At 43.6% G+C, this 13,238-nt stretch overlaps 1 protein-coding gene across 1 annotated transcript; it reads right to left on the reverse strand.

Moving 5' to 3' along the window:
• Positions 1-811: 811 nt before the first annotated feature.
• LOC310939864 (dynamin-1-like protein) lies at positions 812-12,570 on the reverse strand. Its single transcript, XM_083904713.1, has 17 exons — positions 12,448-12,570; positions 11,054-11,185; positions 9,439-9,580; positions 7,937-7,983; positions 7,766-7,837; positions 7,576-7,662; positions 7,280-7,442; positions 5,410-5,530; positions 4,657-4,995; positions 3,892-4,012; positions 3,642-3,797; positions 2,429-2,518; positions 2,213-2,311; positions 1,891-2,007; positions 1,304-1,413; positions 1,010-1,169; positions 812-923 (listed from the first exon to the last, which is right to left on the reverse strand). The coding sequence occupies exons 2-17, from the start codon at positions 11,153-11,155 to the stop codon at positions 867-869; spliced, it is 1,983 nt and encodes a 660-aa protein (XP_083760839.1). The 5' UTR covers positions 11,156-11,185; positions 12,448-12,570; the 3' UTR covers positions 812-866.
• Positions 12,571-13,238: the final 668 nt, after the last annotated feature.

Raw genomic sequence — 13,238 nt, forward strand, 5'->3', positions numbered from 1 at the left:
AATAGTCACATTTAAGAAGCATGAAAAAAAGCTTCGATCCAATTAATCGATTATCAGAAGATCAATTTAGTAATAGATTCGTCAATTTATTGTTTCAGCTCTAGTTTTTAACATCAGGAGCTGTTGATCCACAGCTGCCTCCATCAGTAAATGCAAACATGTTATTTTTGTGCCTTCAGAATTAGAAATTCCTTCACTCAGATTTACCCAAGTGACACAAACTTACCAAATGAGGCGACAGTGGACCGGCAGCTCCTGTAAAAAAAACACGCTGATTTCTTTTAAGGAGGAGTTTGGTTTGGCAAAGGGAGGGGTTTATAAACTTCAGCTTTCTCCAAGCCTGAAAAGGAAAAGCAGAATTAAACTAGTGTAGATTTTAGTTTGGTTTTCAGAGAGGGCAAATGTCTGCGTCTCAGGTTCCTGAGAGGTTCCAAAATCCTCATATAACCACACTCTCCATAAACATCAAACTATCTCTTTAAATACTCCACATACTATATAATAACTCACTTCTTTTTTTACATTTCAACAGCGACAAACACATACGACCACAAACATTTTGTCGATTTCCCAGTAACAGTTCTGGCCCCCGCGGTGTTTGATCGCCGTCCGTCTCGACACCAACGTTCACAGTGAAAAGCAACAGCCCCCGGGGTTAAAGATCCAAACGTGCTGCCGTCACTGGTCCATGAGGGGAAGAAAAACGGCTGTGCTGCCGCACATTTGTAAACACGCACACGCACACACACACACACACACACACCACACTCTCTTACTTTCAGAGCTGTAAACCCACATCCACTCTCACACTCTCCTCTCAGAGCTGTCCTATGACAGGGGTGTTCATCAGTTCGTGTCCTCTCCGGCTACCACAGGTGCGTTTCTCGGATCTCAGAGATGATGTTGCTGGCCTTTTTGAGCGCCTGAGGAAAGGAAGAACAGCGAGATCGCGGTTACATTGTCGGTTTAAAAAAGTCCTTGACGTTCTTAATTCGGCCGTAATTTTTACCTCCAGCATTTGAGCGACCTCGGTCCGCTGCTGCGCCGTGTCCTGCGACTCGATGAGCAGATCCTGCAGCAGCGTCTGTTTGTAAAGCTGACCCACCAGCTCGCTCTGCAGATGCTCCTTCACATAGTTCACCAGGAAGTGCATCACCGTCTTGGGAACGCTGTGGACACACACACACACACACACACACACTTACTTAGAAAAAGCAGCATCGACAACAAAAACTGAGCTCAGGAGAGAAGAAACGGGAGTAAATGTCGTCCCCAGAGAGTTCTGGATCTGTTCCAGTCGCACCTGTCCTGGATGCTTTTGCGGACAATGAGGAAGTAGCACTTGATCAGGCGCTGGATGACTTCACAGTCCCTCTGCTCTCTCACACTCAGCTTACGTAATACAGGTACAGCCTGGTAGAGACACAAGTGAAATTATGACACCACCGTTCAAATGTCTTTTTCAATGAATATAACATTAAACACATCAGAAATGCACTCTATACATTGTTAATGTGGTAAACGACTATTCTAGCTGCAAACGTCTGGTTTTCCTGATTTTCTTAACTCCTGGTCAACAATGCTCTCCTGCCAGCTGGCTGTAAACTGTGGAATGGATTTCCTGAACGGATCGTGCACCGTTACTCCGCGCCTCATTGAGACACGCCTCCATATAGGAAATCCATTCCACATTTGGCAGCAGGCTAGCAGAGCAGTCGGGGAATCGGTTGTGGAGACATTTCAGGAGACAACATTAAAGCGCTGACATATCGGATCGGAGATCTCTACAGTTGGATCTGAAATTACCGATACTGAATCGGACGCGGCCCCATCCCTACTTCTAATGGTACATTGTGTTTGCTAATGGCGTTAGCTGATGCCAACACTCACCGTGTCGAGGAGGTTAATGGCCTGGCTTCTGCTGGGGCTGCCAAAGCCTGCAGGTGGCGCCTTCTCATCCGCGACCTTCTCGTTCTTCCAGCGCTTGCCTCCGTCAAGAGCCTCCGCCTGACAGCAAGAAATCCGGATTAAAAAAAATATCACAGGGTCAAGGTGATTCCGGCTGAGCCTGTAATTCCACTAGAATTATCCACTATGAAAGGAACTGTTCATGTTTTGAGTGTGACAAAAACACAATTGTTGAAGCTTTACAGAAGACGACTGCTGCTGTTTACTGAATGTCTGAGCACCCGCTGTAAGGTACAATAACTACCTGCTGGCTGTTGACAGATGCTGAGACCTGAGCCGCGTCTGTGAAATCTGGATGCTTGGTGTTGATGTAGGCGAGCTCTATCGCTACTAAATTGTGTACCTGAAGAAAGAAGAACAGCAGGGGGGGGAGGAAAAAGTGCCCTTGAGCTTTAATACGATTATAGGCTTTCGGATATTATAATTAATGTTAAATATCTTAGCCGGAGCTGTGGATTACCATTTCATTAGTAATCGGCAAGCGCTTCCTCAGTAATCCAGTCACTACTTCCACAATGGAGTCGTGCAGTTTGGGAAATCGTAGAAGCTCCTTGCAAACACAAAAGACACACTTCATTAACGTAACACACACATAATTTATGCAGCTAAAATATTAACATTAATAACAAATTTCCTTTTAAAATTATCACCGCAGGCTTCTTCATGTGCAAAACCAGCAGAATAAAAAAAGCTGTAGTGCGTAACTTTTATATATAAATGTGCCAAGACAACAACAAAAAGAGAGGAAACGGTGACATTGAGCTAGTAAAGCGAGACGACTGCAAACAGGCGTCCAGGAGAAGTTAATTCTACTAGAAAATACCCGGTCGTTCAAAGGCTTGACGGAGTAAATGATTCTTGACAAGAGCTGAAACAATTAATCGATGACTAAATTAATCGGTTTGAAGATTTTTTTCACGATTAAAATGAGATTTCTGACTGTTTTAGCTTCTTAAATGTGAATATTTTAATGGACAAAAAAATTAATCGATTACGAAAATAATCGTGAGTTGCAGCTCTGTTCTTGACCCCACCCCCTCCTGCGATGCTGCTGTATACGCACAAACGCTCCCTCAGTCAGGTCTGATAGTATTGGTTGACAGAGCAACAAAAATCACAAAAATGTAAGTAATGTAACTTTTAACAGGAACAGTCTTGACATGGGATTTAATGGACTTCTTGGATTAGTTATTCCTAAATCTAAAGAACCTGACTGCAGATGCTCTGTCCCCTCTCACCAAGTACCTGGAAGGACTATAAGACCTCTGCGGCGGGGATCTTAAAGTACTTAAAAGAGCATAAGGTACTAAATAGCCTGAGGTATGCTGGCCTCAGTCTGAGGAGAACCTTAAAAGTAATAAATAAGATCTTAAAATCTATTCTTAGATGGACAGGAAGCCAGCATGGGGGAAGCTCAAACAGAGACGTTTCTAGATCTGAGCGAAAGTAACAAGCCTAACAGCGGAGTTTGAAAAGTCAAGTCAATACGTTGCTTTTTTTATTCTAGCAGAAAAAATTGCCTCTGAACTGTTGGAAAAAAAAAAGGATTGTACACGTTTAGTTGCTGTCAAACCAGACTCCCTGCAGCAGGTCTGACATTTTCCAACAGGTGCTAGCACCGTTTTATGTACTCGGTGATGGGCGAACAGCGCCTCGTGATCCCCTCTGCTAACCTGAGTGCTGAAGGACGAGCAGTGCTGGATGATCCTCTGCAGCTCTTCGTGAACGAGCTCCACGCAGCGCAGGCTCGGTTCCTCCAGCCGCTTGATTTGCCGCTTCACCAGCAACTCGAAGGAGATCTCGGGCACAAAGAGCGCCGGCCGCGGACCCTGTGGCACACGGACACATCAGCGACATCTATATACCTGCGCGCGGCATTTGGATTAAGCAAATGACACGACTTAGCAATCAGGAGTTGATTACCGTGGCGTTGCGGATGGCAGTGAGGATATCGAGCTCAGACAGTCCCCCGAGGGGGTCGATGGATTGCAAAGTGCGGCCAAAGGTCTCATGGAATATGTAACACATCCGTGCTCCTCCACAGCTGCAGGGGAGGGGGAAGATGGTTTCAGCTGTGACACCAATGCTGTTTCTCAGTATTGAGCCCCGGCGACGTTAATTGCACCGAATCAAACGCAGTCGACCAAAGAAAGGTCAATACTCGCGTCCTACATATTTACATCACCCTGAGGGCAGTGAAGATGGAGGTGGTAATTTCATAATTTACCCAAATGACATACACTACCGTTCAAAAGTTTGGGCTCACTTAGAAATGTCCTTATTTTTTGGAAGGAAAAGCACTTTTTTTCAATGAATAGAACATGGGTTGAATGAATCAAAAATACACTCTATACATTGTTAATGTGGTAAACGACTATTCTAGCTGCTGGTTTTTAATGGAATATGTACGTAGGTGTATAGAGGCCCATTTCCAGTGTTCTAATGGTACATTGTGTTTGCTAATCGCGTTAGAAGGCTACTGGATGAGTAGAAAAACCTTGAAAACCCTTGTGCAACTATGTTAGCACAGCTGGTTCAATGACGAAAGATTTATTTTGATTAAAAATCATTATTTCTAATCTTGTCAATGTCTTGACTATATTTTCGATTCATTTTGCAACTCTTTTGATGAATAACGATGAGAGTTTTAATGGAAAACACATTAAATGACCCTGAGGTCGCACTCACAGCTCCGTGGTCTGTATGTATCTCGCGGTGCCTTCAATCGTGTTGCAGTAGTCGCTGGCGAACTTGGTGACGATCTGCAGCAGCGTGGCGCTGTGGTCCTCCACGGGCTGCCCGTAGCTCTTGAGCCTCGCCTGGAACTGGGCAGTGAGCACGGTCACGCGGGTTTTGAGGTCCGGCAGGCAGTCGCGGATGTGGTGCATGAGGAGCCGGCTGAGTGTTTTGGCCAAATAGCGCGACCCGGTGCGCGAGACGAGCGAGGGGTAGTGACGCTGCAGGAAGGCCTGCTCGTCCTTCAGCGTGTCGGACAGGCTCTTCTGTGTGTTGATGTCGTGCTGGCTCCTAAGAGTATAAGAGAGAGTGTAATCAGATGATCAGGATGATAAGGGAAGACCCTGACTTTGGGAACCACTGGTCCACTCATTTGTACTCAGCAGTTTCTCACCAGGGGTTTAGCCTCATTTATATTTCATTGCATTATTTGAGTGCTGAAGAATACATTTGTGACTTCCTCATATATCCTCACAGAGGATTCTGTGGTAACCGTCTTCTTGGTTGGCTTTTTTGACCAAAACGAGAGCTTGCCGACAACCAGAGTGGAAAGTACTGCTCAGACCAAATTGGAAATTGGCAGATGGAAAGTAGAACAGTGTCCACTTGATGGGATCCGTCTGCACTGATACTACTAATACTCGGCCTGAACATGGGTCAGTGATAAAAGTTAAAACCATGTTGTGTTTAGGGGGTGTTTCAGACCTGTTGACCACGCCGATGATCCCTAGTTTGACTGGGATGACTCGACCCAGGAGAACCTCCAGAGCGTCCGTCCCTGCATCCATCAGGTCCAGCTTACTGACGACCAGCAGAGTTCGACGACCTGACACAAAGAAGACAAGACAAGACAAGACACCGGAGATCATTAGGAGGGCGATACACTGGAGAAGAGACAGGAAATGCATCTGTGATCAGGAAAAGAGATGCGAGGCTCCGCTCGCTGGGGGAAATGTTTTCACTGCGCGCAACAGGCACATATACGCCCCACACACTTGCCAACATCCCAGATAATTACAGGCAGATTCTCATCATTGATCAATCTATTCGTCAGAGTGCACCATAATGGCAACATTACTTTCTAGGCTGTTAGCGTTAACAGCCAGCATGCAGTAAAGACTGATGGCTTTGAAATGTGCTTATACTTCCCTCTGCTTCTTGCATAATTTAATGATTTAAAAGTGCATTTCTCCTTAAAGCCTGTTATGTAATACACGCCGTTACGCTGGGATGAGACGACACAATATTTTTTGTCTTTGACGATGGTCAGTGTTACACAGTTGGGAGGGAAGCAGCACAAAAACCAGGTGGTAAAAGGTCCTGGATCATTTAATAAAACACATGGTAAAACAATATCTTGAGTTAAAGAGATTAATTAGAACAATACAAGAAATATAATATCAGAGAAAACGCTACTTCAACAACAAATGCCGGCAACTGGCGCAGCACAAGGTGTCAACAACTTAATCTCAAGTAGCGCCAATACACAGCGTTCAAAGTTAAATCACGTAAAACAACAAGAACACACAGGCCCCAGCTGAAGTCTCCCAGGCATCTTTATACTGCAAAGCTGGCAGGTGTCAGACATATGTTGGCTGATTGCTTTCCAATTATTGATGGCAGACCGTCCACACCTGGGCAATACAAGCTGCTGCAACGCATACACATGTACTAGGGGAAGCCGCAGCGGCCGTAACAATCAGTCACCGTGTCAGATTATCAATCACAGTGACAGAGATCCTTGCCGCGTCTTGTTCGCGGGACTGACAACACTACAAGTGCGACCCAAACCAATCATCATTCACGACACTGCGCGAGTTCAAAGGTCAACAGGAAGGCAGAGAGTTTTTTTTTAACTCCTCGCCGAGTTGCTGATTCTTGCCAACATTAGTTTTTTTAGGGCTGAACGTTAACGCACGATGCGTTTCCATAGCGACTGACCGGAAAAAGACACGTGTGACGTTTACGTGACTCCCGATTGTTGAAATTAGTCTCTAAAGTGACACTAAACTTTAAAAACAGAGGCTCACATACTCAGTACACAGGAACGCTAGGTTCTTTGTAGCGCTGCTCTTTTCGTTTAATAGACAGACCGCTCCAGCTCGACTGTAGGGGTGCTAACGGCAAAAAAGGAGCTAACACAGCTAACTGGTAAACGGTGCCTGGACTCCCGTACCACGGCACATAAACATGACGTCACGCGTGTCTTTTTCCGGTCAGTCATCATAGAAACGCGACGTGAGTTAACGTCACTAACCGCCGTTAATGTGCCCAGTAGTGCCCAGCAGTTTGGGGGCTCAAAATTCCACCAAACAGCAACATCAATCTTCCTCTTCACCATGTTTATATCTGTATGTAACACCGCGTCGTCCAGGAATATGTCGTAGGAGATGTCACACCAGACACCAAATCTCTGTTCTTCAAATATAGTTATACTACACGTTTGTTTGAAATGTGTCGGTCACAACCCAATCGCTTGAAAGCCGGCCTGATTTCGTGTCGCCCTGATCCCAGCATTAGAGCGCAGAAAGAAAATTAAAATGAAAATCTGGAGAGAGGAAGGAAAATCTCCTACCATCTGGATCGACCTCGCGCGCCAATTTCAACGCATCGGAGGTGGCCAAGTCAGAGTTGGCAGGGGACACAGCGAGGATGAGGGAGTTTGGATTCGAGATGAAGGACAGGATCATTTCTTGCACTTGAGTCTCGATGTCCTCTGGCTGATCCCCAACAGGAACCTGAAGTGACGACAGAAAAGCAAGTTAGCAGAGCACACACACGCAGCCCTCCAGAGAACACGTGGTGATTACTGATTTTCTGCATAATCAGCATTAATCATGATGTGATGATGCGACACGGGAGCAAGTTTACCTTAGTGATTCCTGGTAAATCAACCAGGGTGAGATTTAGGACTTTGGGGGAGAAAATCTTCACATATATGGGCTCAGAGCTGATTCCCTGCAGCGGTTTGTAAAAAAGAGGAAAGAGAAAATTTATGATCACAGCGTAAAACGTTATTTCAGAGGCGACGTTAAATTTACAAGCACCTCCTCTACCTCACCTTATTGTCGCCTGAGCCGCGATGAGTCTCTGCTTCGATTTCCCGACGGATCTCCTGAAAATCTGAGAAGATCTGTCGGGAGAAAAATGAAGGTGACAGAGGGGACGCGTCATTTAAACGTGACACGTCAAAGCGAGTACATCAACTGAATGTGGAAAATAGTGAATGTACCTGGTTCTTGCAGTGGAGGAATGTGCCCCATTCTTCAGCTTTGACACCTGAAAACAACAACAACAACAACAACACAAGAGTGAGTTTAAGTAATACAACAGGGACGTGAACAAAAAACACAGAATAACAATGCAATTTGGGATTGGGAGGAGAAAAAAAAAACATGAATGGAAAAAGATTACAAATGAATTTATGGTCGTTTCCAAAAGTCTGAGATTGTTTCACAGACCGTTGGACCTTTTCTGGGAAATGCAGGACGGGAAAACAAACAAAACAAATTGAAAGTGCGTGACAGTTGACAAAAGAAAATGACAAGATTGAACGAAAGATGCAGTCTGATTATACAGAGACCTGGGTAGCTGTTCTGCGTATTTTGGTTTACCCCATGTCCTGAAAGAGTAAGTGAAGAAGGAGGAAGAAAGATTTTATTTTAGTGAAGCAGACACGAGAATCTACAAGGAATAAAGCTAATTAAACAGCGAATGAATGGTCTGTGTCCAGGGGCCCCATTCAAACCTGGTGTTAACATCTGCTCTCAGTGATCTGATCACATGTGGACAAGCACTAAGAGACACCGGCCATTAAGATGTGACCACAGGAGATCTGGCTTCATCTGCCCATCAATAAAAAACACACTCTTGGTCTTTATATCTGAACTAAATTATGCATTAACAATGTACAGATGTATCTGAAATATATATGTGTGTGTCTGAGATGAGAGGAGGATGAGAGGAGGATGAGAGTGTGGAAACATGAAAGAATAAGACAGACTGGGTAGTGTAGGAGTTTTGGCGGTAAGGCGACATCATGGATGAAAGCAGAACTATGCAGGATTTTTACCCTAATTTAACAGTCGATGTGATGGTGAAATGTCTCGTTGCAGACATGCCCCTACTTTCTGTTACCGGAAAAACCAGCATTGGAAACACAAATTGCTTCACGGCACTACACACACACACACACACACACACACACTCCAGCCACATACTGAGTAGAAGATCAAGGCAGCGATGGCGTTATTTTAGACGTTTAGATGAAGCAGGAAATAATGTTGTATGTACGAGGAAGCGAGGAAGAGGAAACAGAGGCTGGGACCACCGTTTTTTTCGAAATGGTGAAAATTGAGAAACACAGAAGCATGAAAAATAGACGCAGACCAGCATGGACTTGGATCCACGGCTTGTGTTCGCCGGCTCCGTGGAAAACAAATGCACATGGTGAGGACAGGGGCGTTTTTGTAACAGTGACGATAAAGCAGAAAGACAAATGATGGACGTTTTCAGTGGCGTCGTAAAATATGTACTCTGTACTAAACTGTGGGGAGAAACTCCAAATATGTTTTTTGTGATCAGATTTGAGGACCTCATCACTCAGGACAGATTTTAACACACAAGGTCTGACACAAGGGGGTCCCTGATACTTCCAAAACTGATTGTCTAAAGAGTCAAAGCGACTTCACTCACGACACAAAATCATCACACGCAGATTTATAGTTTTACTACCGTTCTCGATCTTCAGTCTCTCCTCCAGAGGGGCAACATTCACCAGCTGCAACACCAGCGGCCGTCTCGTGACGATTCCTGATCCCCGTGGCAAGAAGTCTCTTCCGACCAGGCTCTCCAACACTGAGCTCTTTCCACTGCTCTGTTGAGGCATATAATAAATAATACTGTGACTACTAACAAAACAACAATAAACTTCAACTATAGAGCATTTTTCAAAATCCACCTTATAAAGTTAATCAACAGATTAAAAGACAGGTCATAAAAAGGACAGGTTGTGCATGAAAAACAGGGGGAATCTGAGCTGATGTCAGGGGATGACGGGTAATTTTAGTGTCTTGAGGCCCTGACTGCAAATGCTCTGGATCCTTTAATCTTTATAACCGAGCAGCTGTAACGCTAACGTATTTACACAAGCAAATAGTGCTAAAACATCAGAGGCACAGGATGGACGGACAACGTGGAGACACTTAAAAGTAATCAAAAGGTTAAAGGAGCCAGTGTTCAAGAAAGCTAGAAAAGTGGTGATATGATCATATTTATTAGTTCTAGTTATGAGTTTTTAAAAGTATTGTGGTGAGGAGGATAGACGTGAATATTGTATTATTTTATCATTTGTTTTAATATAAAAAGTTGATACAAGAGCGAAAAATGTTTTATCAATGATTAGAAAAATTCTCTCTACTTCAATAACTACATGATTAGTGATGGCAGCGGCAGCAGCAGCATGTTAATGTGTTGCAGAAGTGAGGACATTTTTACTTCTGGTCGGTTGTTGTTTAGAGGGAACTTGGCACTTTTTAAGGAAACAGTAGCGATTAAAACCAATGTTGATCAAAAACATTTACGTTGTTTTTTAGTAGTTATAGCAGTTCCCCGAGGGATTCAACATGGCCTAAAATGAGCCTCTGATAAATTATATCATTCTTCTCTAAAAACTTGTGGATAATTGAAAACCAGAAAGAAACCGTGCATATAGTCAAATAAAGAGGTTTCTTGAATGCATCTTGAAGCAACTCATCTGCGCTCAACACGCTGCGGGCCCTGAATTACTTTCACTAGCTCGCATGAGTTTTTTTTCTATTATGGTGGAGAATTTCCCCTTTGAGAAAAAAAATATATATATATATCTGGTGAAGTCTGAAGAAAGTACTGGATGTGAAAAAGTCAATGTGTGGAATAACTCTCTTAAAACTTACTTCACAGTCAAGTACACACAGCCGTACTTTTTTTCCTCCACACACTCTGCTGAACGGCTCATTTTCTAATAAACTGTCTTGCAGAGAAGAGATAATCAAATTCCATCAGTCCTTGGCCTCCTGTGTGCGGCAGCAGGGTCCGTGTGCGTGCGCGTGTTTGTTTGTCAGCGTATTTGTCTACAAATAATCCTGTTGAATATTCTAATAGCATTTTCTGCTTGAAAGTCCCCTAGTATATAATTGATCTATTGTTTTTAAGTCAGGCAGCGATAAAGACGATTACAATGGTCCCGGCAGGAGGAAATAAAAGCAGAAATGTTTCCACTGGAGCTGATACAGTAAAGGTCAGTGTGGTTTCACCTCTTAGTGCTATAATTTAGCTTTGTAGTCATTATTAGATGTTTTTCTTCGCTGACCTGAGATCCAACCACGACGATCTGAGGTAGCTGTATGACCTCTGCGCCCACGGTGAGGAAGACCTCCTGCATTCGGTTGATGGTGGGGATCAGAGTCTCCATGCTTCCGATAAACTGGGCTCACTCACGAAACTGCAAACCAGAGCAAGGGTGAGTCAGCAGAGGAGGTTAAGTGAAGCGGTGGAGCAAATCAGATTGTGTAGAACAATAATAGAAAAAAAGTAAGGCAAAGGTAAAAGGTAGAGCAAATGTATTTGTAGAGCACAGTATCAAACAGCGGTCGTTTAATGTGCTTTACAGAGATAAAAGAAAAACATTAACATTTAAAGAGGGGAAAGTTTAAAGCTGCAGTGCGTAACACTTGGCATTTTTGTTATTGTTATAGTTCTGTTTGTTCTACTGAGGGAGCATTTGTGTGTGTACACCAGCTGCACCAGGGCGGACGGGGACAAGAAGCATTTAACAATTACCGACAGGCTTTTTTGAGCAGAAGGTTTCTCTTCCATCCGTCTTATCTTAATTTTAAAGCAGGTTATAGTTGGGACAGACTTATTATAAGGATTGCAGCAGTGGGCAGTGGGGCTGAACAATTAATAGTTTATAAAACAACGCAATAGCAAACTGCAGAGTGAAGGATTCTGACCATTGAGGGACTTGTAAACAACAGCATCCATTAAAAATCTGGCAGCAGCGTTCTAAAAAGGGTGTTAACCGTCTTAATTTTCTTTGACAAAGATTAAATACATAACAAAATAATACTTTTGCTTGACACAAGCGAAATTTAAGACATTAAATATATTTGCTATCAATGTTTTACCTCAGTTTAGAGACATTTTTTTCACATGAAAATGTGCATTTCCTCAGAATATGCAAGTGGGATGGAAGGTGGAATACTCCAGATAATACAGATCGAGGCAGACATTCATGTTCAATGGGGAAAATGGCATAAAATGTTTCATAAAGAATATAATAGGGTGTTTTTTTCCAGGATGGAACTGATTACTGTTTACTCCAACGGGAAAAACAGAGCATTTTCCACTGGGAACACAGTTTTCCATCGTCAACACAGTTTTCCATCGTCAAACAGGAAATGTGGTCCTGATGAGAGAGGAGGGGGGGGAATAATGCCCGGACATCAGTGGCACACGGAGACCACTAACCGTCACTAACCCTCTCATTTCACTGAAAAAAGGTGAAATTAAATTCAGTTTCAACAGCGTCAAACATCAAATGGAATGAAAATGGTTAAGCAGCATTAACCGAAAGGCTAAATATAGAACAAGGTGAGCCGACTGAAGCTAAACGTAAAAGGCAGGAAGTGACAGATATGCTAGCTCCGTGCTAACGTTAGCTTCGCGGTTGAAGCAGCCGCCGGCGCTCGACTGAGACCTTACCGGTGTTGGGCACAAGATATCCGCTCTTTATCCGCCGAGTCTGTCCGTCATACTTTGGAGAAATGCGTCGGGGAGTGGGAACGTCGCATCTTAACCTGAATACCGTGATTCACAATTAGCAGCGGACCGGAGGAGATAACGACCGTCAGTCAGTCAGTCAGTCAACACACGGACGGTCCAAGCAAGCAGTACGCTCCATCCATTTGATTGGTCGTAAAATATAAGTCACGTGGGGTCTCGCTTTCTGATTGGCTGACGGATCAACGAGGCTTGTTTTGGTCCCGCCTTCTGAAGTTCCCCGTGACACAAACACCAGAGATGACAATCGTTCTCAGTGGAAAGTGACTGTCTATTTTAGGGTTTTTTAAACAAGTTTTTAAGTCCAAAATATATTAGGGAAATAACACACGTGCGTAAAGAACATGTTTTTTAAAAAAAGGAAACATCTTTCTAACCCCCCTCCCCCAAAAAAATGTAGATGGTTAAAAAATAATAATATATGGAGTACCTTTAATATAGGGAGCAGTAAGCTGCCCTGTGAAAACAGAGAGAACAAATGAGACGCATGACTAGCTGGAACTGTATATACAAGTAAACAGATACAAAGCTAAACATCGATAACGCGGGAGCATCTCAGAAGAAAAATGGAAAGAAGCATGCAAAAAGTGAAAATACCGGAATTATTACTCACTACATGAGACACTTAAAATCCCATCACAGAACGGAACAAAGAGCCACTCACAGTCTTTTTTACCCCCCGTCTTAAAAAAGGTTTTTCAGTTTACGAGAAT

This window comes from Microchirus variegatus (assembly GCF_963457635.1).
Source record: "Microchirus variegatus genome assembly, chromosome: 18".
Taxonomy (NCBI): Eukaryota; Metazoa; Chordata; class Actinopteri; order Pleuronectiformes; family Soleidae; genus Microchirus; species Microchirus variegatus.